Source organism: Indicator indicator, chromosome 3, assembly GCF_027791375.1.
Source record: "Indicator indicator isolate 239-I01 chromosome 3, UM_Iind_1.1, whole genome shotgun sequence".
NCBI lineage: Eukaryota > Metazoa > Chordata > Aves > Piciformes > Indicatoridae > Indicator > Indicator indicator.
The window spans coordinates 48,776,722-48,804,587 of record NC_072012.1 but is presented as its reverse complement, the minus strand read 5'-3'; the positions used below and the strand labels follow the sequence as shown (position 1 = coordinate 48,804,587).

At 46.3% G+C, this 27,866-nt stretch overlaps 2 protein-coding genes across 2 annotated transcripts in view; both read right to left on the bottom strand.

Moving 5' to 3' along the window:
* Positions 1-268: 268 nt before the first annotated feature.
* SLC35E3 (solute carrier family 35 member E3) lies at positions 269-5,265 on the bottom strand. The gene is made up of 5 exons (XM_054399866.1): positions 4,876-5,265; positions 4,599-4,709; positions 2,532-2,690; positions 1,224-1,306; positions 269-455 (listed from the first exon to the last, which is right to left on the bottom strand). Exons 1-5 carry the CDS (start codon positions 5,263-5,265, stop codon positions 269-271), a joined length of 930 nt encoding a protein of 309 aa, XP_054255841.1.
* A 1,389-nt stretch (positions 5,266-6,654) lies between these two features.
* The window catches only part of NUP107 (nucleoporin 107), a 45,029-nt gene continuing 23,817 nt past the window's right edge, over positions 6,655-27,866 (bottom strand). Inside the window, exons 13-28 of the mRNA XM_054400003.1 lie at positions 27,000-27,090; positions 26,048-26,124; positions 23,495-23,554; positions 21,537-21,682; positions 21,383-21,431; positions 19,519-19,588; positions 18,455-18,573; positions 15,734-15,772; positions 14,726-14,876; positions 13,056-13,162; positions 12,285-12,387; positions 11,110-11,270; positions 10,834-10,959; positions 9,628-9,741; positions 8,677-8,844; positions 6,655-6,926 (exon numbers count right to left, since the gene is read on the bottom strand). Coding sequence (XP_054255978.1) covers positions 6,825-6,926; positions 8,677-8,844; positions 9,628-9,741; positions 10,834-10,959; positions 11,110-11,270; positions 12,285-12,387; positions 13,056-13,162; positions 14,726-14,876; positions 15,734-15,772; positions 18,455-18,573; positions 19,519-19,588; positions 21,383-21,431; positions 21,537-21,682; positions 23,495-23,554; positions 26,048-26,124; positions 27,000-27,090 — 1,683 coding nt within the window. The 3' untranslated portion in view covers positions 6,655-6,824. The remainder of the gene's footprint in view (positions 6,927-8,676; positions 8,845-9,627; positions 9,742-10,833; positions 10,960-11,109; positions 11,271-12,284; positions 12,388-13,055; positions 13,163-14,725; positions 14,877-15,733; positions 15,773-18,454; positions 18,574-19,518; positions 19,589-21,382; positions 21,432-21,536; positions 21,683-23,494; positions 23,555-26,047; positions 26,125-26,999; positions 27,091-27,866) is intronic.

Genomic DNA, 27,866 nt, shown 5'->3' with positions numbered 1-27,866 from the left:
TACAATTTCCAGGGTGACTTGAAGTGTGCCTTCTCTTGTAAGTCACCATTTCAATGCAATGAAAATGCCAGGAGGGGCTGAGGTGTCAACCCCCCAGCACTCCACATACTTCAGTCTGTTTGGTTTAGTTACAGAACGATGATCTTGGCACTCGACCCAGAAGTACAGCTTTGAATGAAGGAGGCCATTTGGTGCATCCTGCAATCCATGCATATTTAAACACTTGCTTTTCCCTTCACAACATTGTTCATCTCCAGCAACTCCTGTTCTAGGGACGCTGAACCAATTTGCTCTTATTGCTTTCCTGCTCGCTGAGCTTGAAGTGGGTGTAAGCTAAGATGCCCAACAATGTGCACAGAATCCCAAGGCCTTGATTAAAAGACAGAGGATCCTTAAACAAGAGGCACCCTCCCAGAAGGGTGATGCAGAACTTGAAATGTCCAAACATGTTGTACCTGAGCATCTGTTAAGGATCATAGCAAGTTCTCAGTATTTTTTTTTTTATAGAAAGACTTCAGATCTTCATTAATGACATTCAAAGCGTGGAATGGTATATGTGGAGTCTCCTTCTCTAGAGACTTTCCAAACCCACCTGGATGCATTCCTGTGTGGACTACCCTGGGTGATCCTCCTTTGGCAGGGGATTTCGACTGGATGATCTCTAGAGGTCCCTTTCAACCTCTAACATTCTGTGATTGTGTCACTGACTTCTACTCATGCAACTTTCCTGCCTCTCTGCAGATATGGGAATTAACCTCCACCTAAAGCTTTTCACCCACAGCAAACTACAGACTGACAATGCAACACTTCCTTAATGTAGCCAAAGTGTGGGTAAATATTCTTTGTGGGTATCACAGTATATCAGAGGTTGGAAGGGACCTCAAGAGATCATCAGGTCCAACCCCCCTGCCAGAGCAGCATCACTTAGGGGAGTCCACACAGGAATGCATCCAGGTGGGTTTGGAAAGCCTCCAGAGAAGGAGACTCCACAACTCCCCCGGGCAGCCTGTTCCATGGTATGAAGGTCAGGTCACTGAGTTAACCACCATCATCTATGGAAGTCCCAACCAAAGAAACAAAACACATTTAAACATGAAAAGGCTTTTCCAGCTTCATCACTTATGATAAAGCAGGCAGGCTACCAACCACTTTTCCCCCAGCAAGTCAGGCCAAATGAATGCTAAAATAAATCATTGGAAAAGAGGAGAAACAACTAAGGATACGTGACAGGTGATGTATTTCCAATGATCCAGTAAATGGACAAGTTTACCATAAAGGCTATGATTCCAGACAGCAGTACCATTATCTGTGGATTAATAGACACAAGTCAATCATCTCCCAGGCTTTTGGCCATTGGTAGATACATTCCAGCTTATTATTTTGCATTTGAAAAGCAAAGGAAAATTAAGTATCAGGAAAAAAAAACCCAACACATACGGAGAACAAAAATAGAAACAGCATCAAATCAGTGCAGGCACTGGGGATCTGCTTAAGCAGCTCATGGTATGATGTCCATAAATATAGATTGCTAGAACCATGTGCCTTATGAGGAGAGGCTGAGAGCCCTGGGGCTGGTTAGTCTGGAGAGGAGAAGACTGAGAGGGGATCTGATCAATGTCTATCAATAGCTGAGGGCAGTGGTCAGGAAGGAAGGGACAGGCTCTGCTCACTTGTGCCCTGGGATAGGACAATGGGCAGTGGATGGAAACTACAACACAGGAAGTTCCACCTCAACAGGAGGAAGAACTTTTTGACTGTAAGGGTCACAGACAGAGCACTGGAACAGGCTCCCCAGAGAGGTTGTGGAGTCTCCTTCTCTGTGACCTGTGGTGGATTCTCTGGTCCTGCTCTGGTGAGGGGGGTAGGACTGGAAGATCTCCAGAGGTCCCTTCCAACCCGTAACACCCTGTGATCCTTTCAGGGTACAGATATGGTTGTTTAGTGACTTGGAAAACCTGGCTGCTCCTAGACACAGAGGTTATATTCTTTACCTTCCAGACAAAGGTCATGATAAAAACTACTGTGGAAAAACATCTGACTTCTGCTCCAAGAAATGACCCATGGCTGAGCAGCACAAGCAGCAGTGCCAAGGAGGTACTGATGGCTCTTTTTTGAGCAGAAGGATAAAGAGAGAAATTCTAACCTTGGTGACCATAAACTAGCAATTCTAGAGAGTGATCAATGCTGGCCTCTTTCCACAGGCAGGGATCTGAGAGTGTCAAAAGTGAGCAAGCTCATCTCTTTACTAGGTGGACAGTGAGAGCTGGAACAAGGGCACTTACAGACTTTTCATTTCATACACTAGGAAAAGCTGCTGGACTTTGTCAGATGCCCTCTGAACAGAAACAAGAATAAGGAGGTCAATCAACTGACAGACTCCTCTAGGAGAAGAAGTTTTCCCTCTTGCACCTGCCCCTCTCATCTCATCATAGGCAATGACTACACAAAAATCTGCTTCACAAAGACACAGATCCTGCTACCAAATTTAACATGAATGATTATGATTTATTTAAAGTCAATAAAAGCCTTACCACAGCAGAAAGAGTCCAGGGACCAAAAATTCCTCCTTCTCCAAAGACTGGCTCAAAGAAGGGTATGATGAACAACAACATAGCTGAGGACATTGGTGCCTGATAGTACAGCAACTGCATGGAGTTTACCTGCAACTCATGCTGCTTAGCTCCCACCCACTGAAACCAAAAGAGAAAGCTGTTAAACAGGAGCAGAAAAACACCCCAAACCATAAATTGAAAATCTGAGCAAAAGCAAAATGGCTACAAACACAGAGAGTCTCACATGGACAACACTGCATAAACAGAGCCACAAAAATGATGGAGTGGAACATCTTCCTTGAGAGACTGAGAGAGCTGAGGCTCTTTGGCTTGGAGAGGAGACTGAGAGGTGACCTCATTCATGTTTATAAAGATGTGCAGGGTGAGTGCCAAGAGGATGGAGCCAGGCTCTGCCCAATGACAGCAAAAGGGGCAGTGGTGGAAGTTGAGGCATAGAAAGTTCAATGGGAACATGAGGAAAGATGTTTCCCCTGTGAGGGTGCCAGAACACTGGAACAGGCTGTGGAGTCTCCCTCTCTGGAGATATTCCAAAGCTGCCTGGATGTGTTCCTGTGTGATCTGCTGTAGGTGCTCCTGCTCTGGCAGGGGACTTGGACTGGATGAACTTTCGAGGTCTCTTCCAACCCTTAACATTCTGTGATAAACAGATTCTTGAGCATCATCTTCTACCTTCACCAAACTGGAACCCATGTGTTTGTCTCTTGTGAGCATGCAAGCCATGGGAGTGGCAAAAACTTAAGGTCATAAACCTTCCTTTCTCCACAGTCTGGGGGTAAAGCTTTACACTCAAGGAAGAACAAAGGTAGCAGACCTGGGAAGAAAATGCCAGCTCCCTTTTATTCTCCAGACAAATTCCAGATCCTGTCTATAATGGAAGTGAGCATTTTTGCCTAAACACAGCTCTGCTTTTGTTCTCATTTTTTCTCCACACACAAGCTAACAAATCCAGTAAATGTTTGGCTTTCTTCTGCCCACTGATTCTGTATTTACTGAATTTTGTTTCAGTATTGACTATAACTGACTGCAACTTAAGATTTTCACTGTAGCATCCTAGTTACCTATGCTTATGCAGATTAATAGCCAAGGAGATGATTCTTCATATTGCACATTTAATACTTCATCAATCACATTAATTGGTGACATGGATTACAGCACATACAATTGCTAAGCTGCTTTCAATATTACACTCAGGCACTCTCCCTTCTCCAGTACACACATCAGCACTTCCAAGTTTTCATGCAGCATCTCTCTCTTCCTTCTGCCCCAAAGCAGGATAGGAGATCACTATTTATCATCGTGCACACTACAGGTCACAGAGCCTCCCTGCTTTTGGAGGCACACAGGACCTTTTACAAAGAAACTAATGCCTGAATCTCTGAGAACTACCACATCAATAGGTAGACAGGGAAGTCTTCATTTGGGAGGCTTTGGCACCATGGTCAAAAATGAACTGGTCCTGAGCTTTTAGTACAAGATTACAGCAGAAAGGGCTGAGGCAGTCCTTGGTGGTATCTGTTTTTTCAACCACAATCAGCCAGGAAGGTTATACTGTGGATTAATGTACCCTCTACAAAAACACCTTAGACTATGCATAGTGGAAACTGAAGAAGGATGCTCATAAAATGTAAATGGCTCAAGGACAAACTATGGGGTTAACTGAAGGCCTGGAAAATGTCCTTTCCACGGAGAGGCTCCAATGCAAGGCACTTGCTTCAGCAAGGAGAAAATATGAGCTCTTTAAGAAACAGAGAGGGTTACTGATGAAGCATTCTCCCCCCCTTGAAAACAGCCTTATGACTACGGCAGAGTAACACCCCGATTTTAGCAGCAAGGATGATGAATTCCTGAAACAATTTACCAGGGTTGTGGTGGATTATTAAAAATTTAAAATTATTATATGAAAAATAACAGAGTATGGAGGGTTTGCTGGAAGGCAGGCTGCTCTATAAGGGCGATCTAACCACAGGACTGCAGCTTGACACCGTAACACTCCCGCCCTCCATCCTCCTGCCCCTCATTACCCACCACTTGGTAGAGAGAGGTCACCAAGACGCCCAAGGTGGCGAACACCATCCCGAGGATGCTGAACTTCACGTCGTAGTAGGAGTTAAGGAAAACGCCCAACGTGATGGGGACCTGCGGAGGTGGACCCGAGTTTCAGGTGGGCCGCTGCCCCCAGCACCGTCTCAGGGCTGGCGGGTGGAGGATTCCACACTCCCTCCGCTCCCCGGCCCACATCGCCCTGAGGCTACGCCTTAAGGGCTGCCCCTCCGCGCTCCCCTCAGCCCCACCGCTTCCTCACCAGGGTAAGTTTGATGCGGAGAGGGAAGGTCTTTCCGTACGCCAGGCTCTGGATGACCACGATGACCGGCGTGGTCATAGCCTTGGCTAGCTGGTAGGTACCGATGGTGTTGCTCTGCAGGGACAGGTTGGTGAAGACGACGAAGCCGCAGAAGCTGAGGGCCAAGGGCAGCACCTGGGAGGGCTGCAGGCTCTTAGGAGAGAAGGCGCCGAACGCCTGGCACAGGTAAAGGCCGAGCCAGGTGATGGCGAAGTGCACCAGGGTGAGGCTGAGGTTGGGGAAGCCCAGCCGCACGTACAGCCACTTGTTCAGGAAGACGATGCAGATGGAGGCGGCCAGGTTCACCAGCAGCCCCGCCACCAGCCGACCCTGGGTCGGCATCCAGCCCATTGCGGCCGGCAGAGCCGGGCAGCAGCGGCAAGGGCAGCAGCAACAGGGGCGGCAGCATAGGAGGCTGCCCGCCGGCCGCCAGCGCACCGGCCGGGCCGCCGCCGCCGCCTCCTCCGCGCCCGCCCCTGCCGGGACACGTGGGCGCGCGCCTTCCGGTGGCCCCGCCCGGCCCGGCACAGCCCCGCGGGCGGAGCTGCGGCGCCCAGCGGCTCTGCGCGCCCGAAGCGGGGAGCCGCGTCCGCCTGCGCTCCGGTGTACGCCAGCACAAGGGGCAGATGGAGAAGGCGCAGCAGGGAACGCGCCCTGCGGCCCCGGAGGTGCAGGGCCTCCCTCTCTGGCCCCGGCCCGAGTGCGCCCACACAGGCACTACAGCCCTGCCGGGCCGCTGTCCCACAAGCCAGGGATGGGCAGAAACCCACCCCAAGGTACAGCTACCGCTCGGCGAGCGGAGTGGGGATTTCTGAGCTCACACACACGCAAAAAAATGTGCACAAAAATTCCGTTCTTTTTCGAATGCCAGAAGACACTGACTGGAGCACTCACTCCGCTAGCGCTGTGTCCTCTGCGCTGTTCACTGAAGGGCAAAGCAGCTAACCATGTGCTTACACAGGCCAACAGGGCGAGAGCAAGGTTTCTAAGTAACTTACAAGACGCCAAGCTTAAGAGGCGCTTGGAATGATCTAGATTACATTTTCCTCCAGGGTTACATAGCGACTATAGTGGTGAGAATGGGCGGTAGCCATTCAATTTCACTTTCCCTTTGATGTTCCCGGTGCCGGCTTTCCATATCCACTTTCCTGCAACCTCACTTCACTGTAATCTTGCACAGTCCTCTGCTGAGTGTTTGTCAGATTTCCCCTGCTGTTCAGATGCCCTCTGAACAGAAACAGTAATAAGGAGGTAAATTAACTGACAGACTCCTCGAGGAGGAAGTGGGACAGACACCACAAGATGTTTTTCCTCTTGCACATGCCCCTCTCATCTCAGCATAGGCAATGAATGTACAGAAATCTGGTTCACAAAGACACAGATCCCGCTACCAAATTAAATAAATAATAGTCATTCATGTAAGAGTCGATCAGAGCCTTACCACATCAGTGTATTAGGTTTGGGCTGAGCTGGAGTTAATTCTCCTCAAAGCATCTTTCTAGTGCAGAAAGTGTCCAGGGCGCAAACACTCTCCCTTCTCCAGAGGAGGAAGGGTGAAAAAACAATTCTCTTAATAACAACAACAAAGCCCACCCCAAACAACCCCCTGGCAGCTCTTCAGCATGCAGCAAAGAGATTAAGGAGGTTCATACAACGACCCTATTTCTATAAATGAACATTTTCTGGGTTTGAAGCACTTTTATTAGAAAACAAAAAAAAGGCATGAAAAAGGTCATATAACAAATATCTTCTCTGAAGGTGGTCAGAGTTTTTCAAACTAAAAGTGAAAGCTCAGGATTCAGGTTTTTCCCCACCAAAAAAATCAGAACAGTTTGTCTGAGTCATGGTTTTCTTACAAGCAGAATGTCCACACTGACAGATTTCATGTAGATACTTGCCAAAACTTATCACTAAGTTTCATAGCCTAAAGGATCAAGATCCTGGTCTAGAAGCATCAGAGAAGATTCCCTCAGCTTCTGCAGAAGCTTTCGGAGTTCTTCTTTTGAAAATACCTAAGAATTGAAAACAGAACAAAACAAAACAAAAACCATAATGAAGTTGTATTTATTTGCAGCAAAGGGTGGTTAATTAACTAGAGAAATATAAAAAGTTAAGCCAGTGTCAGCAGCACAGCTCCATCTCTTAACTACTAGAAGTTATTGGTGAACAGCCAAGTTCAAGTTTCCTGTTATTGCTGGCAGAGTTCCTAAAGCCAATTCAGGCAAATGTGTCACAAAATTTGTCTTAGATTTCTAATCTTTGGGGATTTGCTTTATTTTTTCCTTTGGGGGAGGGAGGAGCCTTATGGTTTGGGTTTTGGGTGGTTGGTTGGGTTGGGCTTTGGATGGTTGGTTGGCTTTTGGTTGTTTGGTTGGGTTTTGGTTAGGGTTGGGTTAGGGTTGGGTTTTGGTTGTTTGGTTGGGTTGGGGTTTTGGTGGCAGGGTGGGGTGTCGGTTGTGGCTTTGGGGTGTTGGTTAGGGGTTGGGTTAGGGTTTTGGTTGTTTGCTTGGTTGGGTTGGGGTATGGGTGGTTGGTTGGGTTGGGGTTTTGGTGGCAGGGTGGGGTGTCGGTTGTGGCTTAGGGTGTTGGTTAGGTGGTTGGGTTGGGGTTTTGGTTGGTTGGGTTGAGTTTTGGGTGGTTGGTTGGGTTGGGGTTTTGGTGGCGGGGTGGGGTGTCGGTTGTGGCTTGGGGTGTTGGTTAGGTGCTTGGGTTGGGGTTTTGGTTGGTTGGTTGGGTTGGGGTTTTGGTGGCAGGGTGGGGTGTCGGTTGTGGCTTGGGGTGTTGGTTAGGTGGTTGGGTTGGGGTTTTGGTTGGTTGGTTGTGTTTTCTGTTATAGAATAGATTTTTTTGGGGGGTTGTTTTTCAGGCTTTTGGAGGGAAAGGTGAGGTAAACAAAGGGCTCCAACCCAAAACCTGCTTATACAATGTTCTGAAATATAATGGAAATGAAAAAAGAAATGGCTGATCATATTAACAGTTCAACTTGGAATCACAGGCTCATTTAACTTGCAAATGATCTTTATGCTCATCCAACTGTTAAACTTAGTTCAATTCAAGAGCCCCCATATACAAATTAGTAGCTGTACTGCTCAGAAAAACTGCTTGTCAGAATACTGGCATCATCTTGTCTTTCTAAGTCAAATCTCCGATTCCTCTGACTCTAGAGAAGGGCCAGGAGGATGATCAGAGGGCTGGAGCTCCTCTCCTGTGAGGACAGACTGAGAGAGTTGGGGTTGTTCAGTTTGGAGAGGAGAAGGCACTGAGGACACCTTCTTGTGGCCTTCCAAGATCTGAAGGCGGCCTACGGGAAAGCTGAGGAGGGACTTTTCAGAGTGTCAGGTAGTGATAGGACTGGGGGAATGGATCCAAGCTAGAGTAGGGCAGATTTAGATTAGATGTTAGGAAGAAATTCTTCCCCATGAGGGCAGTGAGACACTGGCACAGGTTGCCCAGGGAGGTGGTGGAAGCCTCATCCCTGGAGGTTTTTGCAGCCAGGCTGGATGTGGCTGTGAGCAACCTGCTGTAGTGTGAGGTGTCCCTGTCCATGGCAGGGGGGTTGGAATTAGATGCTCTTTGAGGTCCCTTCCAACCCTGACAATTCTGTGATTCTGTGAAACTCCTGCAGTGAATGGGAAGAGGGAATGAGACTGAACACATTAAGGAACATATGTGAAGCTTTAGGAGCTTTTTAGAAGCTTTTTCTGCAATGACCTCCCTGAGCTGTTAAAGGGCAGCTAAGCTGCCTGGAGCTCAGTATCTCACCGTGTAAAGCTTGTGTCGCTCAGACGCCACCATGTCAGCCAGGCGCAGGCACTCCTGGTACTGCCCGGTGCTGTGCAGCACTGTGTGCAGCAGGAAGCACATCATGGGCAGGCACAGCTTCCGCAGCAGCATCATCTGGTGTGCCCGCTCAGGGTCATCCTCAGCATCCTAACCACAGCAAAACGAGGCATTAGGATCATGAACAACCACCCTTAAAAGGCAGCCCTGCATGGCCATGTCAGTAGCAGCGTCAGAAGCAAGCATCCAGACTGACCAGCTGAGGCTGGACACGTTTATAGGTAACTGAAGGGGAAGCAATCTGTAATTGGAGGCCAGAGTGGATTACACAGAAGCACATCAAACCAACGACAATACATGTACAGTCTGTGCTGTGATCTAAAGATTCATTTTGCCCCTCTACTCAGCACTGGTTAGGCCACATCCTCAGTACTGTGTCCAGTTCTGGGGCCCTCAAATTCAAAAAAGATGATCAGATGTTGGAAGGTGTCCAGAGAAGGGCAGCAAAGCTGGGGAGGGGTCTGGAGCACAGCCCTGTGAGGAGAGGCTGAGGGACCTGGGGGTGTTTAGCCTGGAGAAGAGGAGGCTCAGGGCAGACCTCATTGCTCTCTACAACTACCTGAAGGGAGGTTGGAGCCAGGTGGGGGTTGGGCTCTTCTCCCAGGCAGCCAGCACCAGAACAAGAGGACATAGTCTCAAGCTGTGCAGGGGGAAGTTTAGGCTTGATCTTAGAAAGAAGTTCTTCCCAGCAAGAGAGAGATTGGCCATGGGAATGTGCTGCCCAGGGAGGTGGTGGGGTCCCTGGAGGTGTTTAAGCAAAGCCTGGATGAGGCACTCAGTGCCATGGTCTGATTGATTAGCTAGGGTTGCGTGATCAGTTGGAGTTGGTGATCTTGGAGGTCTCTTCCAACCTGGTTGATTCTGTGATTTTACCTCTCTAACATCAACCATCCATCCTCCATCAACGAACAGCAACACATTGTACATCTTCTCTTTCACGTCGGCTGTAAGAGCATCCAAGAGGCCTTTCCAAATACCATAATCCACCTGGCAAAGAAACAGAAAATAAAGAACTGCAGAAGAGAATAACTTCCAAAGCTATTTTAACACAGACTCTTCACCTATCATGCAACAGCCACTGCAGCTCCAATTCAAATTAGAATCTTCAGCCAGCAGCTAAAACTTAAAGGCCTGCTGCTAACAGCTATTTATATCCTTGCTTCAAATCCCTGTCCGGAGAGTCAAAGAGGTTTTTCATAAGCAAAGCTACTGGAGGAAGCTAATTTTAAATAACTTATTCTGCCATGCTTGTAAAATAAATAACTGAATACACGTGTTTTATACTGGCCAGACAAGCAAAAAGAACTTTGGGCAAAACAAACAAAACAGCAGCATCTTCTAGAAAAGAAAATGTGACAAATACAAGAATAAGGAAGAGTTAATAGCAAAATCAGTTCCAGATTAATGACACTGACAATCAACACATTATTCACTGTTATCACAGGATCCCAGGATGTTAGGGGTTGGAAGGGACCTCTGGAGATCTTCCAGTTCCAACCCCCCTGCCAGAGCAGGACCAGAGAATCAAGTGCAGGTTACATAGGAACACATCCAGATGGGGCTGGAAAGGCTCCAGAGAAGGAGACTCCACAACCTCTCTGGGGAGCCTGTTCCAGGGCTCTGGGACCCTTACAGTCAAGAAGTTCCTCCACAAGTTGAGGTGGAACCTCCTGTGCTGTAATTTACATCCATTGCCCCTTGTCCTGTCCCAGGGCACAAGTGAGCAGAGCCTGTCCTTTCCTTCCTGACCCCCAGCCTTCAGCTATTGATAGACATTGATCAGATCCCCTCTCAGTCTTCTCCTCTCCAGACTAAACAGCCCCAGGGCTCTCAGCCTTTCCTCACTGGGCACCTGTTACAGTATTATAAGTAAAGCTGAGTCATGTAAGAAAAGTACCTAAGAATTCATTGTGGCATTATTATTCTACTGTCTCACACTCTCTCAACATAAAAATAGAATAATTTCTAATAGAGTTCTTAACACAAATTAGCAACCTTCTATCTGTTTCATTCAGCTAAGACTGCCTCCTGTGCAAGAACATAAACATTTTTAGTAAATAACTTGGAACTTTTGCTTACCTCAAACTTCTTTTCTTTGTGTTCATGAGCTACTTTTTCAGTGAAACTTGCTTGTGGCAACAAAGAAGGCTTCTGTGGAGCTGAGTTCATGTGCTTAAACCACTCATTAAAGGTTTCGTGGGCTTCCTAGAATAGTATTAGAAAGCGTGATTAGGCATTTTTGACTCATCACATTACAAGACTGTTATTAAATGCTCAGTTGCAGTGCATCCAGGAATCAGAAATCAAATCAAATGGACAAAGCTGAAAGTTTCACCGCAGCATCTCTGCACTCACCAAATACGCCCGAATACACAAATGTTCCCGGATGGCGTTGTCGTCCTCGGCCGGGAGGGGAGTGTCCATTCCCTGTTCTTCCCACTGGTTATATATTTCTGCTATAGAGTCTTGGGGAATCTTCACAAACACATCCTTTGCAGCTTCGTGTTTCTTGGACGCTATGAGGATACAGAATCACAGAGTTATGGAGGTTGGAACAGACCTCTGAGATCATCAGGTCCAGCCTATGACCTAACACCACCACACCACCAGACCATGGCACTAAGTGCCACATCCAATCTTGCCTTAAACACCTCCAGGGATGGTGACTCCACCACCTCCCTGGGCAGTCCATCCCAGTCTCTAATTCCCCTTTCCAGCAGGAAGTGCTTCTTAACATCCCACATAAACCTCCCCTGGCACAGCTTTAGGCCAAGTCCTCTTGTCCTGTCACAAGTTGCCTGTCAGAAGAGCCTGACCTCACCTGACTACATCTTCCCTTCAGGTACTTGTAGAGTGTGCTAAGGTCCCCCCTGAGTCTCCTCTTCTCCAGGCTGAACACCCCCAGCTCCCTCAGCCTCTCCTCATCAGCCTTTCCCTCCAGTCCCTTCCCCACTCTCATTGCTCTCCTCTGGACCTGCTCCAGCCCCTCAAGATCTCTCTTGCAGTGAGTGCCCTGAGCCTCCCCAGTGTCCAGGACAGGGCAGAATTCCATCCCTGGTGCTGCTGGCCACACTATTCCTGATCCAAGCAAAGATGCCCTTGGCCTTCTGTGCCTGCTGGGCACACTGCTGGCTCCTGTTCAGCTGTTGTCACCTAGCACTGCCAGGACCCTCTGTGCCAGGCTGCTCTCCAGCCACTCATCCCCCAGCCTGTAGTGCAGCTTGGGCTCATTGTGGCCAAGGTGTAGGAGCCTGCACCCAGCCTTGTTCAACCTCATACAAACTCGGTATCAGGGTATCAGGAAGAAGTTCTTCACTATGAGGGTGGTGGAACACTGGAACAGGTTGCCCAAGGGAGGTGGCTGAGGCCCCTTCCCTGGAGATATTCAAGGTGAGGCTTGACAAGGCCCTGGGCAACCTCTATCTTCTTTTGACCAGCCTAGATGCAAAACTGTATCAAATGTAGTGCCAAGAGCTAAGGAGAACAAAGCTGACATTTCAAAAGTCTGCAACAGTTGTGAAATTCAGTACCCAAGAACTTCCTCATGATTGCATTGCTCTGCTTCAGTGCTTCTGCCCTTTGTGCAGGATCATACACGAGCCAGTCGATCACGTCTATTTTCAGCCGATCTACCTGCAAGAACCAAGATTCTGTAGCTCAAAAGAGACTCTGTAGTTGACTGTGAAGTGGAGTATCTACCCTGAGAAGGACTGTGTCAGTGTGAGCTGAAATTCCCCCCCCACCAACAATAACCAGGCTAGCCCAGTCTGGAAGCAAATGAAAGCTGTATTTACAAAGCAGAATCTACAATCTACGACAAAATGCAATGAATATGTACAAATATACAAAATTCACAACATTTACAAATATATACAATCAACAGAAAAGCACAACCAAGCTCCCTTTGCTTCCCCCCAAGGGGACCCTCCCAAAGGGGCCTCTCTCCCAGGAGCTTCCCCCCAGACCCCCCTTGGACAGAAAGCAGAGTTAGTTAAGCAGAAAGTTGTTAACTTAGCTGCCAAGGTCAGTGTGTTATCTTCAGCCAGAAGAGAAGAAGAAACAGCAGCCAGACAGCCCAGCAACTGCCCCCAGTGCCGAACGCAGAATGTGCAGAGTGCCTACTTTGTTTTGGGTAATAGTTCTTAAACATTTCTATCTATCCAATGGAAGTGTTTAGAACAATCGTTATTTTGCTTTCTTACACCCAATAGTGACTTATTTACACTCTTTCACTTTCTCTGTTCTGAACTTTGCAAGGAAAAATTAAAAAGACAGTTTCAAACCATCACAAGGACACTCACCTCTGTGGTGCCTGTATCTAACACCTGGTCATGGTGACTGAACTCACCAGCGTCCTTCTTGCGGATGTTTTCAACAACAGTTTTTGTTATGGTGGCAACATCCAGACCTGGATGAAGAAAGAACTATGTGAGAGTGATCAAGACATTCAAACTTGCCACCAAATGAATTTCAGACTCCAGCTGTTGATCTTACTCTTTTCTGCTAGCAATTCCTACCCATCTGTTCATGCTCACATTGTCAGACTCATTATAAGCTTTTGAGATACATAATTCAATTGCAGGTATTTTGGAAGAATGATGTTTGAGATAACAGAGACTATGGGAAAAAGAATAAGACAAGCAGAAAATCTTTCAGTCTGTGCTGCAGACCAGCATATAAATATAGCATATAGACCAGTATAGAGTCAGCTAAGACCACTGACTCCTATAATCCTGACAAGATTCGGAATGTATCTGGTCTGGTCCTGTTCAACGTCTTCATCAGTGACACTGATGATGGCACAGAGTCTGCTCAGCAAGTTTGCTGACAATACTAAACTGGGAGGCTTGGCTGAGACACCTGAAGGCTGTGTGCCACAGACTGAGAGCTGGGTAGAGAGGAACCTAATGAGATTTAACAAGGATAGGTTTGGAGTCCTGCACCTGGGAAGGAAGGAAGAATAAACTGCACCAGGACAGGTTAGGAGGTGATCTGCTGGAGAGAAGCCCTGTGGAGAAGGACCTGGGAGTGCTGGTGGACAACAAGTTCTGCATGGGACAGCAATGTGCCCTTGTGGCCAAGAAGGCCAATGGGGTCCTGGGGTGCATTCAGAGGAGTGTGTCCAGCAGATCCAGGGAGGTTCTCCTCCCCCTCTACTTTGTGCTGGTGAGACCTCACCTGGAATATTGCATCCAGTTCTGGGCTCCCCAGTTCAAGAGGGACAGGGATCTGCTGGAGAGAGTCCAATAGAGGGCTACAAGGATGCTGCAGGGACTGAAGCACTGCCTGGTGAGGAGAGCTGAGAGCCCTGGGGCTGTTTAGTCTGAAGAGGAGAAGACTGAGAGGGGATCTAATAAATGAGGGCTGGGTGTCAGGAAGGAAGGGACAGCCTCTTCTCACTTGTGCCCTGTCATAGGATAAGGGGCAATGGATGGAAACTCCAGCACAGGAGGTTCCACCTCAACATGAGGAGGAACTTCTTTACTGTAAGAGTCCCAGAGCACTGGAACAGGCTGCCCAGAGAGGTTGTGGAGTCTCCTTCTGTGGAGCCTTTCCAGCCCTGTCTGGATGTGTTCCTGTGTGACCTGTGCTGGACTCTATGGTCCTGCTCTGGTAGGGAGGATTGGACTGGAAGATCTCCAAAGGTCCCTTCCAACGCCTAACATCCTGTGATGTTAAGCTTCAAGCACATATTTGAGACAGGCATCTGGCATTTACTTTTTACTGTGTTTGGACATAACCCAGAAGTAAAAGTGATATTCAGTTCAATTCAGAAAAAGAATGACAATTCCAAGTTAGTTAAAAAAAAAAAAATCCTACTTGAGAATTAAGCAGTAAATTACATTCAATTGAAAAACGAAGGCACAGGAAGAAAACAGCATCATCTTCAAAGCTCGATCTGGCAGGAAAAACTACTGAAAGAGAAAATAACCCAGGATATTTAGATATCTGGAATATCAGCACCTCTCACCTGCATCTTTTGCTAATGCAAGGCAGTGGTGGCGCTGCTCACTGTCAGTGACATCTTCCAGGAACAAAGCGTACTGAGCAACGGCCAGCTCGGGGGGCAGGTGGCTAACATAAAATGCTATCAAGTCTGTGTGCTTCTCAGACATCAGCCTCTGCAGAGCAAGGAGCAAATGTTTAGAAAAACATACGCATTCCTCTCTGTAAACACTTCAGTGTGGTTATGCTTATGTGAAAACACTACACCTCAAATATTGCCTTCAGTTTTGGGCACCTCAGTCCAAGAAAGATGTGGAGGTGCTGGAGCCAGGGCAGAGGAGGGCAAGGAAGCTGGGAAGGGCCTGGAGAAGAAATCTGATGAAGAGAGACTGAAGGAGCTGGGGATGGTTAGTGTGAAAGAGAGGAGGCTGAGGGGAGACCTCCTGGCTCTCTACAACTCCCTGAAAGGAGGTTGTGGAGAGGTTGGTGCTGGTCTCTTCTCCCAGGTCATTAGTGATAGAAGAAGAGGGAATGGCCTCAAGCTGCCACTGGGTAGGTTTAGACTGGACATTAGGAAAGATTTTTTCAGGGCAAGAGTGGTGAGGGATTGGAATGTGCTGGGCAGGGAGGTGGTGGAGTCCCCAAGCCTGGCTGTGTTTGAAGGTGGTTTGGCTGTGGTGCTTGGGGCTGTGGTTTAGGGGTGAGCCTTGTAGAGTAGTGTTCTGGGTTGGCCTTGGTGATCCTGAGGGGCTTTTCCAACCTGAATGTTTCTGTGATGCTGTGATAAATGTGCAACAAATTTCTGGTTATTTTGTTCTGATACAGGAATATTCCCCTTCTCAGCTTCCAAACAAGGATCAATAAAACTCTCATTTAAGCACTGCTGACAGAAACTCTGTGTGTTAGGCAAGCTTCCATGTACCTCTTGAGAAAAGCACTAACTGTGTCATAGCTCTTTTCCATCCTGTATTCTTAAGTCTCCCTAACATTTAAATTGCATTAGAAAAAGCAAACTGCCATTCTGAAAGCTTACCTGAATGTAGGTCTTGAGGACTTCAACAGAAACCTCCTCCTTAATGCAGAGAGATGTAAATTTAATTTAAAATCAGATAGTGTGGCCAAAAAAAACCCCACAAAACCCAAAAACACACCACCAAAAACCCAACAACAACAACAACAACAACCCCTTTGCAGTATCTACTACCATCACACAGATAAAAGGTTATTTGCTTATCCATGATTCAGTAATTTACACATTCAAACAGCTGGAAGAACTCTTTCTCTTGGAGAGTGATAAAAAAATGTGTCTTTTGGTTCAAAGACTTAGTTTTCCATGGATTCTCTTTTTCAGCAACTGGGTAATATAGTTTTTGGTCTAACTGGAAAGTTACTTTAAAAATTATTTTCCAAATTTTTCCAGTTAAGCAATTTTTTTAATTAATAAATAAAATGCCAGGTGAACAGATGACCACTGTAGTGTGCTCCATGCACTGCTGTGTTATAGAAAATGTCAATATTCCTACATACAGAGTTTAAATGTCACCTGTTTCAGCTGTAATAAGCTATACTAAGCAACCAAGGTGTAGTCCAAGCACCTGAGACTGCTTTAGCTGAAACTCAAGTGTTTGGTACTGTGAAAAATAATCATTTCAGTTTCATGTATGTAAATAAGAGATCTTCATCTTAGCATAAACCTATAGGAACTGTACTCAAACATCAAATAAGGAACATTATAAACACTTGAACAAACCTTGCCTCTGAGATCTGCTGAGGGTTGATTGAGTTACCTTCCAGTAAATTCACATACTCCAAAATTGTAAAGGCAGTAGCCAACAATTGCTCACAACCCCACAATGGAACTTATGTAGGAGATTGCACTTTATTTACCCCTTCTGTTGAATGTCTGCTAATGAGTAGTTCTACCACATTTCAGCTTAAAGACCTACTCCAACAAATTTTAAATCTGGTAGGAACTGTGCAGACATAGATACACACACTCAAAAAGTTCCTTTCAATTAGCTAAATGTTAACTGACTTCAAAATAAATTTCAGCAAGGGAAGGAAGCAATGATTAAGAGGTACGAAAAAGCACAGTAACTCAAGAGCTGTATTTAAATCATCTAATGGCAACACACAATTATCTTTAGCCAGAACAGCCCCACCTGCAAAACTGCACCCAGTTCTGGGCTCCCCAGTTCAAGAGGGACAGGGATCTGCTGGAGAGAGTCCAAGGGAGGGCTGCAAGGATGCTGAAGGGACTGGAGCACTGCCTGGGGAGGAGAGGCTGAGAGCCCTGGGGCTGGTTAGTGTGGAGAGGAGAAGACTGAGAGGGGATCTGATCAATGTCTATCAATAGCTGAGGGCTGGGGGTCAGGAAGGAAGGGACAGGGACAGCCTCTGCTCACTTGTGCCCTGGGATAGGACAAGGGGCAATGGATGGAAACTACAGCACAGAAAGTTCCACCTCAACAGGAGGAAGAACTTCTTGACTGTAAGAGTCCCAGAGCACTGGAACAGGCTGCCCAGAGAGGCTGTGGAATTTCCTTCTCTGGAGACATTTCAGCGCTGTCTGGATGTGTTCCTGTGTGACCTGTGCTGGATTCTGTGGTCCTGCTCTGGCAGGGGGACTGGACTCAAAGATTTCCAGAGGTCCCTTCCAACCCCTAACATCCTGGGATCCTGCTACTATTCAGAAACTTATTTGATACATAAGCACTTCTGAATTTTAAAACAGTAAAAAAGGAGAGGTTCTGAGCACTTGTGACTGCCCCACAATATATATATTATAGCTATGTGACCTATCTGCACACTTAGCATGTACAGGCTAAGCAGCTAGGAGCCTATACTTCCTATGGATTTTGAGAAACTATGGAATATTGGTTAGTACCAATTACTTCAAGTCAAAAAACAAAACAAACACACTTATGAGCATACAGCAATAGATACAATTCCAAAATCATATTCAAAGCATTTTGGCTGCTAGGAATAAGCCTGACACTGAAGCTTGAAGTCAGGCCCTCCTCAGTAAAAGGCTTACAAGTAGAATCATAGAATGGTCTGGGTTGGAAGGGACCTCCAAAGGTCATCTAGTCCAACATCCTCTGCAGTCAGCAGGGACATCCTCAACCAGATCAGGTTGCCCAGAGCCCTGTCCAGCCTCACCTTGAAGATCTCCAGGGATGGAGACCCAACCACCTCCCTGGGCAACCTGTTCCAGTGTTCCACCACCCTCATAGTAGAGAACTTGTTCCTAACATCCAATCTCAATCTGCTCTGCTCTAGTCTGAAGCCATTGCCCCTCATCCTGTCCCTGCAGGCCTTTGCAAACAGTCTCTCTCCAGCCTTCCTGTAGCCCCCTTCAGGTACTGGCAGGCTGCTATTAGGTCTCCCTGGAGCCTCCTCTTCTCCAGGCTGAACACCTCCGGCTCCTTCAGCCTGTCCTCATAGCAGGTGCTCCTGAGCACTATTGTGGCCCTCTGGACCAGAGTAGAATGCACTGATCTCAAAAAATAATTTTTCAAGCTGAACTGGATGGGAGGAGGATGCTCTGTTTCAATTTTAACTGCTGTATTTAGGCTCTAAGATCAACAAATACACTATTTTAGCATGCAGGTCCTGGTTGCTGAATTTTACCCGAATGGCCTGGTTGTAATTTGCTATCCTTGTATGTATTTTATATATATTTATACACAAGCATTTCTATTTCAAAGGCTAAGCATTGCTATGACAACAAATCAAATACAAGTGAGCTCACCTTCGTCTGGAGGCCCAAAGTGCGGAAAAACAAAATCAGATGCGTCATGAAACGAAGGAGGTGTCCTGGGAGCACACTTCTGTCTTTGGAAAGCCATCTGCTAAACTCTTCCATCAAACCTATAGCCACCAGGGGAACATTAGTATTAACAATATCACGGTGAAATAAAAAACAAACCACCTAAGAAATATTTCAAACCCATGCATTTATTCAGCAAGTGTACCTGAACTTCCAAAGGCCAACGAGACAGAACAGCAACAGTTTTGGAAAGATTTAGCTCTTTTGCTTCAGGTAAGAAAAGGCCAATGGCCAGTTCTGGTGCCCCCAGCTTAAGGAGGATGTTGAAGAGTTAGAGTGGGCCCAGAGGAGGGCCACAAAGATGATCAGAGGGCTGAAGCATCTCTCTGATGCAGACAGGCTACAAGAGTTGGGGCTGCTCAGCCTGGAGAAAAAAAGGCTCTGGGGAGACCTTAGAGTAACCTTCCAGTACCTGAAGGGGGCCTACAAGAAAGCCAGGAATGGACTTTTTACAAGGGCTTGTAGTGATAGAACAAGAGGGAATGGCTTTAAGCTTGAGGAGGGTAGATTTAGACTGGAGATTAGGAAGAAATTCTTCAGTGAGGGTGGTGAGACACTGGCACAGGTTGCCCAGGAAGGTTGTGGATGCCCCCTGCCTGGAGGCGTTCAAGGCCAGGCTGGATGTGGCTGTGAGCAACCTGATGTAGTGTGAGGTGTCCCTGCCCATAGCAGGGGAGTTGGAACTGGATGATCTTCCCTTCCAACCCAAACCATTCTATGAATTTATGAATCTGAGGTATGTATTTTGCCATTTCTCAGAGAAAATTCTAGAATATTGCTGGCATTTACATTTCATGTCTTCTTTGACAACTTACCCTCTATGTCAACCCCAGAAAGTCCCTGCAGTTCTTGATTAAAGAAGCAGCTTAGCTTCTAGGTGGAATTCACCTACTGTGTGCTTTTAAAATTCATTCACATAAATGTTTCTGGAAAGGTCATTAGAAATAGTCAGTTGACATTTACAAATCACTTAAAGGAAAACTCACCATCCACATCTCCCAGGATAATGAATTTCTGAATCACATGATAGTGTTCTTGGTTCTCCTCTATAACCCTCTAGGGAGTGAAAAAGAAAGTTCAAGCTTTGAATAAAATCTCATAGCATAATGTATAAAGAAAGCAAACTTATAAATAGAGCAAAGGTTCCTGAGGGAAAAAGCTATCCTGTTTCAAAGGGTACTCTGCATAAAAAGCAGGAGGAAAGGCACTTGCTGTCTTAGTGCCAAATTATAAGGATATTGACAAACTGAAAGAAAGAATCAGAATATAGATCTGTGGGGTTAATACTCTCCTGGAAGAGATCCAAGACTAAGGGCTTCTTGCTCCCAAGAGAAGAATAAATAAGGATGTTACAGAGAACAGGTTCTACAAAGTCACAGGAGAAGCAACAACCTGTGTAACTCCTTAAAGGAAAGGCCTGCACAATTTACTTGAGATTTTATTTTTTTTTTCCAGGAGAGGAATTAATGCATGAAATACAATTCAATGCACCTGTGAAGTTGCTATATGGTGAGGATTGCATGAGAAAGGCAAAAGCAGCTGACTACATATGTGGCTGACTTCAGCAATCTGTAAGCTGCATTTCAACATGTTTATGTCTTAGCAATATGATTAAATGCTCTGTTTCCATTCCATCAAATACAAGTAAGCGTAATTTCAATTTAATCTGTACTAAATTAATACACAAGTTATATATTTCATCTTGAATGAAATTAAGTGACCTGAGTGTTAAAAGTAACAAAGAAACAGAGCCTGTTGAAGCTGCCTGCTTGAGAGCAGCCCTGAAGAAAAGGACTTGGGGATGCTGGTGGATGAGAAGCTCAGTATGAGCCACCAGGGTGAACTTGCAGCCCAGAAACCTAAGCAGAGCCTGGGCTGCAGCAAGAGAAGTGTGAGCAGCAGGGTGAGGGAGGTGATTCTGCCCCTCTACACCACTCTGGTGAGACCCCACCTGGAGCACTGTGTCCAGTTCTGGAGCCTCTACTACAAGAGGGATATGGAGGTGCTGGAAGGGCCACGAGGATGATCAGAGGGCTGGAGCTCCTCTCCTATGGAGACAGACTGAGAGAGTTGGAGCTCTTCAGTCCGAGAGGAGAAGGCTCCAAGGAGACCTTCTTGTGGCCTTCCAGGATCTGAAGGGGGCTACAAGAAAGCTGGGGAGGGACTTTTGAGGGTGTTGGGTAGTGACAGGACTAGGGGGAACGGAGCAAAACTAGAATTGAGTAGATTCAGATTGGATGTCAGGAAGAAGTGCTTCAGCATGAGGGTGGTGAGACACTGGAAGAGGTTGTCCAGGGAGGTGGTAGAAACCTCATCCCTGGAGCATTTCAAGGCCAGGCTTTGAGCAACCTGATATATTGTGAGGTGTTCCTGCCCATGCAGGGGGGTTGGAATTGGATGATCCTTGAGGTTTCTTGCAACCCTGACACTTCTAAATATGCTTTTAAAGTTTGCAAGGCCTGTTTTGAAATACACAAACCTCCTATAAAGAAAACTGCAGCCTCCTGTAAAGAAACCAGCAGGTAACCAATCTTTGTACACTTTATCAGTGTTAAGTAGTTGATTTACTATGCCTGCTTTGTATGTCTGACATCACCTGACAGTCATCTGTTTACTCAGGACACCCAGCTAGTTTGGCAGATAGGGGACATGACAAAACCTGTATTTTCATCATTAAAAGATGGCAGCATGCAGAAAAATCTATTTAAATTCAGAAATTACACATTACAGAGGTAGAAAACCTAAATATGTAAGTCACTGTGCATATTTGAGCACTTCCTTAAAATAGTGTAGTAAGAGTAGAACCTAGTGAATAGTTAAAAATGGCAAACCACTTTTGGTGATATCTACCTTTTTGTCTGTTGCCTGAAGTTCTTCAAAAACTTTTTCTGAAGTCCAGCTTCAAAGGAGAAAAAATGCAAAAAAAATATTACCCTGAATATTCCAAACATATCATACAGGATCCTTTTTTCAGGCTAGGAGCATAACTGTACTTAAAACTTACTTTGTTTCTAAATAATCTCTAGGGAGCTCTTCCATCTCCTCTGCAGTTACTACTGAGGTTCGTATTTCCTGCTCAACAAGAGTGTCCACCATGACCCTGAAATAAGCCCAAACTGTATCTTCCCAGGTGTCACAGACTGGAAGAAGCTACATATTAAAACAAACAAACAAACAAACAAACAAACACAGAGCAAAGATTATCAAGAAGTGGTCAACTATCAGAATCTGAACACAGCAACTATAAAATTTAGGATCAGATTTCCAGGCACCAAAGGAGACTAATAACCATCTTGAACAGCAGCCTTTACTTCATCATAATAAGATACAAAATGTCTTTCCACTGCATAATGCTCTAGCACCCTCATCATTTTATATCAAAGGTAGCCAACAGAAATTGTCTTCTCCTCCTTCCCAGAGGCAGCACCACTCTTACACCATTCCCCATCTTGTGTACCACCTCAGAAAGACAAAGACTATCCACTTTTCTAACTCATCATTTCTCAGCAGGATCACTTGGCCTTACTGGTTTAGGTCATGTTTGCACAAGTCTCAGTGCAGTAGTTAGGGTAGGAAGAAGGGAGTACCACTGCTGTGGTGATATAATGAATTTTATATCCAGTTCTTCCCTCTATCTTGCCAGGCTCTCAGTGCAGTAGTTAGGGTAGGAGGAAGGGAGTACCACTGCTGTGGTGATATTATAATGAGTTTTATATCCAGTTCTTCCCTCCATCTTGCCAGGCTCTTTCAGCAGTGGAACCCTGGGCCAAGTGCCAGAGAAAACACTGCATTTCATGAAAGACTTCTCTCTTGGAGTAATTAAAAAGAAAAAAAAAGAAATGGAAGTTACTAAACTTCACTGAAGTCACTGAAATTTAATTTCATTAACTGTCTTTTTGCTCTGTCATAAGAAGGGATCTTCTGTTCTATAAATCTGTGCAATTTTACAATGCCTGTTTCCCTGTGGAAGAACGTTTTTTTCACTTCACTTAGTAAAAGTTGAAAATATCCCCTACTCCCCTTTCTTTTACTTTTAGAATTGTCTTTATTTCTACTACATCGTATCAAGATGGGGGGTGGGAAATTAAGCTCCTCTGCTAGAAGCTTACCACTGATTACTATAACAGCAAGGAAATTTTTATGATCTGCAATGTTCCTCATTGTTCTTCAAAAACAGAGTAAAGTTAAAACTTCACCAGTTAGGAGAGCACAAAAACATCTGGAGCATTAAAACTAATACAAAGAGAGAACTATTTAAAGATAACAGTGAGCATCATACAGTGTGTAAAACCTATTGATAGTGAAATTTGGATACAGAATAATCTTAGGATACACCAACTTGTCTAGAAGAATACTCTACCTGAGCAGGAAAGTGACTATATGAGCTCTTAAATAATACTAAACTAGAAAAGAACTAAACCAACACCACTAGAACTGTCTGTACTGCTTCTCAGCAGGAATAACACTAAGGCTGAGAGCCCTGGGGCTGGTTAGTCTGGAGAAGAGAAGACTGGGATCTGATCAATGTCTATCAATATCTGAGGGCTGGGGGTCAGGAAGGAAGGGACAGGGACAGCCTCTGCTCAGCTGCACCCTGGGATACGACAAAGAGCAATGGATGTCAACTACAGCACAAGAGGTTCCACCTCAACATGAGGAGGAACTTCTTGACTGTGAGGGTCCCAGAGCACTGGAACAGGCTGCCCAGAGAGGTTGGGGAGACTTCCCAGCCCTGTCTGGATGTGTTCCTGTGTGACCTGTGCTGGATTCTGTGGTCCTGCCCTGGCAGGGGCATTGGACGGAAAGATCTCCAGAGGTCCCTTCCAACCTCTAACATCCTGGGAGCCTGTGAGCCTGTCTACTAAAGCAGCAATGTTTGCCATTCTCCTGCTTTCTAGACCTTTAAAAGTACAATAATTAGTAACTGCAGTATTTCTTCATGAAGAAGGAGGATTGACATACCTGTTTGAGGTTTCCACTCAGTGCAGCATAGATTGCTCTTTCATATCTATTAAACTGCTCCTAAAATAAGCAGAAATAAAAAAAGCAACAAACAAACCAACAGACTTTTAATTCCAAAGCACGAACATTTTCTAGTCACTTTACAATCTACTAGAGACTAATCCATTACAAAATGTTCTATCTAACAGCTTCCAAGAAAAGATGGAAAATCACAGGACACATCAGGAGCCAAAATTAGAACTGCAAGTGACTAAGTGACTTCCCCTCCACTTGGCATCCCTTTGCAACTTACCTGAAAAATTTATAAATGACCTGGAAAGAAAGCAACATTTTGCCTTTTCCATGCAATTAAGGCAAGATGAAAGTCAGAGTTAGTGTCAGGAGTTTCACTTTCAACCAAAGAGGAAAAAAAAATTTCCAAAGCCTGTAAACTAGTGCTGATTATGTAGATTTGTCATTAAATAGATTATTTCAGAAGTCCTCTTTGAAACATTAATTGCAGATCCCATAAACAGCAAACGCAGGTGGGGTAGATTTACTTAAAATCATGTTATAGAGTTAAGAAAAATTCAGATTTACATATTGATACTGTTACAGGTTGAAGACCATAGAGAAATTCTTCCACAAGCACCAGAGAGTACAAGGGGCCAAATGGTCCATCTCCAAGGAGGGGAAACAGGAAACTGTGTTATTCTATCCCATAACCCTGCATCTCCCTGTGAAAGGAAGAGTCCACAGCCAGTGCTCCCTCTTTCTCTCTTCTCTCTGCTCCTGGCATGCAGTGGTTGTTACCTCTCTGGGTTTGTGGGGGAGTTTGCAGCATTCTGCAGCCTTCTTGGCAAATATGATTGCTTGCTGTGCAGTTGGGTCTAGAGTGGAGGCAGTGAGGCCTAGTGGGGGCATTGAGGCTCGGTAGCCTTTCTTGGCGGGGGGGCAGTGAGGCCTAGTGGGGGCATTGAGGCTTGGTAGCCTTTCTTGGTGGGGGGGCAGTGAGGCCTAGTGGGGGCATTGAGGCTTGGTAGCCTTTCTTGGTGGGGGAGCAGTGAGGCCTAGGGGGGCACTGAGGCTTGGTAGCCTTTCTTGGTGGGGGAGCAGTGAGGCCTAGTGGGGGGCATTGAGGCTTGGCAGCCTTTCTTGGTGGGGGAGCAGTGAGGCCTAGTGGGGACATTGAGGCTTGGTAGCCTTTCTTGGCGGTGAGGGGGGCAGTGAGGCCTAGTGGGGGGCATTGAGGCTTGGTAGCCTTTCTTGGTGGGGGGGCAGTGAGGCCTAGTGGGGGCATTGAGGCTTGGTAGCCTTTCTTGGCGGGGGGGCAGTGAGGTCTAGTGGGGGCATTGAGGCTTGGTAGCCTTTCTTGGTGGGGGGGCAGTGAGGCCTAGTGGGGGCATTGAGGCTTGGTAGCCTTTCTTGGTGGGGGAGCAGTGAGGCCTAGGGGGGCACTGAGGCTTGGTAGCCTTTCTTGGTGGGGGAGCAGTGAGGCCTAGTGGGGGGCATTGAGGCTTGGCAGCCTTTCTTGGTGGGGGAGCAGTGAGGCCTAGTGGGGGCATTGAGGCTTGGTAGCCTTTCTTGGGGGTGAGGGGGGCAGTGAGGCCTAGTGGGGGGCATTGAGGCTTGGTAGCCTTTCTTGGGGGGGGTGGTCAGTGAGGCCTAGTGGGGGCATTGAGGCTTGGTAGCCTTTCTTGGTGGGGGAGCAGTGAGGCCTAGTGGGGGTATTGAGGCTTGGTAGCCTTTCTTGGTGGGGGAGCAGTGAGGCCTAGTGGGGGTATTGAGGCTTGGTAGCCTTTCTTGGTGGGGGTCAGTGAGGCCTAGTGGAGGCATTGAGGCTTGGTAGCCTTTCTTGGTGGGGGAGCAGTGAGGCCTAGTGGGGGCATTGAGGCTTGGTAGCCTTTCTTGGTGGGGGGTCAGTGAGGCCTAGTGGAGGCATTGAGGCTTGGTAGCCTTTCTTGGTGGGGGGCAGTGAGGCCTAGTGGGGGCATTGAGGCTTGGTAGCCTTTCTTGGGGGTGAGGGGGGCAGTGAGGCCTAGTGGGGGCATTGAGGCTTGGTAGCCTTTCTTGGTGGGGGGGCAGTGAGGCCTAGTGGGGGGCATTGAGGCTTGGTAGCCTTTCTTGGTGGGGGGGCAGTGAGGCCTAGTGGGGACATTGAGGCTTGGTAGCCTTTCTTGGTGGGGGGCAGTGAGGCCTAGTGGGGGGCATTGAGGCTTGGCAGGCCTTTCTTGGTGGGGGGCAGTTGGGCCTCACCTGGGACTACTGTGGCTTAGTGTGGGGGGGAGGTTTTGGCCTAGCAGTGAGGCTTGGTTGGGTTCAGCCGGGAAGCTAGGCCTGAACTGATTCTGTTTGTGTATATATTCCCTTTTTCCCTGAAAACCTTTTGTATTTATATATGTATACACATATCTATATATGTATATACATATCTATATATCTATATATGTATCTGTAAATAGTATTCATATTTAACCTCCAGTTCTGTGTGTTTTTGTTTTACTCCTTTGGGGTACCATATCTTTCTGTCTGCTCAACCCAAGACAAACAGCAAGCAAATGAGCATTATCTTACCTCTTCAGCCATACGCCAACAACACATTTTCCAGATGCACCTGTATGGATTTCCTTGAACAGGCTGCAGGTCACTTCCTACATACCAAGGACAATTAAAACAAACAAATTAACTAACTAAGTATTAAAAAAAAAAAAAAAGAGAGACATCAGTAACAGGAAAAAAGCCTATTTTCTGTTAGCAACCCAGTGTTGACCCCTATGGAACTCTTTCGAAAATACTCCAATGCTTTCAACTAGACCACAGGGGAAGTTAGGTAAAGTTTGGTAAATGCATATCTTACAGTTACAGTTATTTGAAAGCTTAGCTTATTTCTACCTCTGTCAAATGCACTTTGAAGTAGTGTTACAGTGTAGGGCTATGCTTAGCTTTTAAATAAGGCTTTCCAGAGAATTCAAGTCTAGGGATGGACAGCCTTTAGAGGCTGGACACAGAATAATGCAAGGTAAGTTTCTCTCATTCCATTGGACTGCTGAATATCTTATGTTTTGCAGCACAAACTTGTTTTTCTCTCTCTGGGCGGCCTCCTGCTTTTCCTTCTGGCTGCTCTGTCTCTGCCTTCTGACCCTGCATGCCGGCTGACTGTCCTCTGTTTTGGCTTACAAGGTACAGGGAGGGGAGAGATAACTGAGGCTGGCTGTGTACAGCCCTCTAGGCTTTGTGTCCAGATGGGTGATGGAGAGAACTGAATTATTCTACAAGAGGGTATTGTGCTGTTGTTGAACTATAAATATATTTTGTGTATGTTTATTGCCTTTCATACTTCTGTATTTAGTCTACTTTTGTAAATACAATTCCATTTTACTTCCGAATTTTGAGCAAGTGTGGAAAATTTACACTGGAGGGGTAAATTTCCAATTTGTTGGGTAACAAATCCAACCCACGACAATTTTTTGGTGCCCGGCGTGGGGCTGGCTTGATTAATAGTCAGAAGAACCACACAAGTAGATACCTCCACTTCTGTTAGGATCATGGTACAGTTTCCATCCTTCCAAAGTTGCAGCCCTCCAGGCCTGACCACATCGTTTGCACAAGCGCTGGGCCTGAAAAACAAGGGATTTTCACAGCAACAGATTCCAAGACAGGAAAATCCCCAGCTTCTCCTTTAAAAACTTGAACAGTATTAAAATAGTTAATTCTGGTAGAGATTCTACTGTGCAAAAAATAGGCACAAAGAATCTTCAACTCAAAACAACCTGAAAGATTTCTAAGAAAGTAAAATACTGGTGATTTTTTTTTTCCACTAAACATCTTAGGTTTTCAGTCAGCATTTATAGCAATGTCAGAAATGTGCTACAGTCTCATACAGCTGTCATGCATACTTCTGGTAAGTTTAGTTTAAGTATTGTCTCGTTGCTTGGATGTATAATCCATCCCTTTAAGCAAGTCATCTGTTTTTCCTCAGAATCATAGAATTGTCAGGGTTGGAAGGGACCTCAAGGCTCATCCAGTTCCAAGCCCCCTGCCATGGGCAGGGACACCTCACACTACAGCAGGTTGCTCAGTGCCACATCCAGCCTGGCCTTAAAAACTTCCAGGATTGAGGCTTCCACCACCTCCCTGGGCAACCTGTTCCAGTGTCTCACCACCCTCACAGTGAAGAGCTTCTTCCTGACATCCAATCTGAATCTACCCACTTCTAATTTTGCTCCATTCTCCCAGTCCTATCACTCCCTGACACCCTAAAGTCCCTCCCCAGCTTTCTTGTAGCCCCCTTCAGATACTGGAAGGCCACAAGAAGGTCTCCTTGGAGCTTTCTCTTCTCCAAACTGAACAATCCCAACTCTCTCAGCCTGTCCTCATAGGAGAGGAGCTTCAG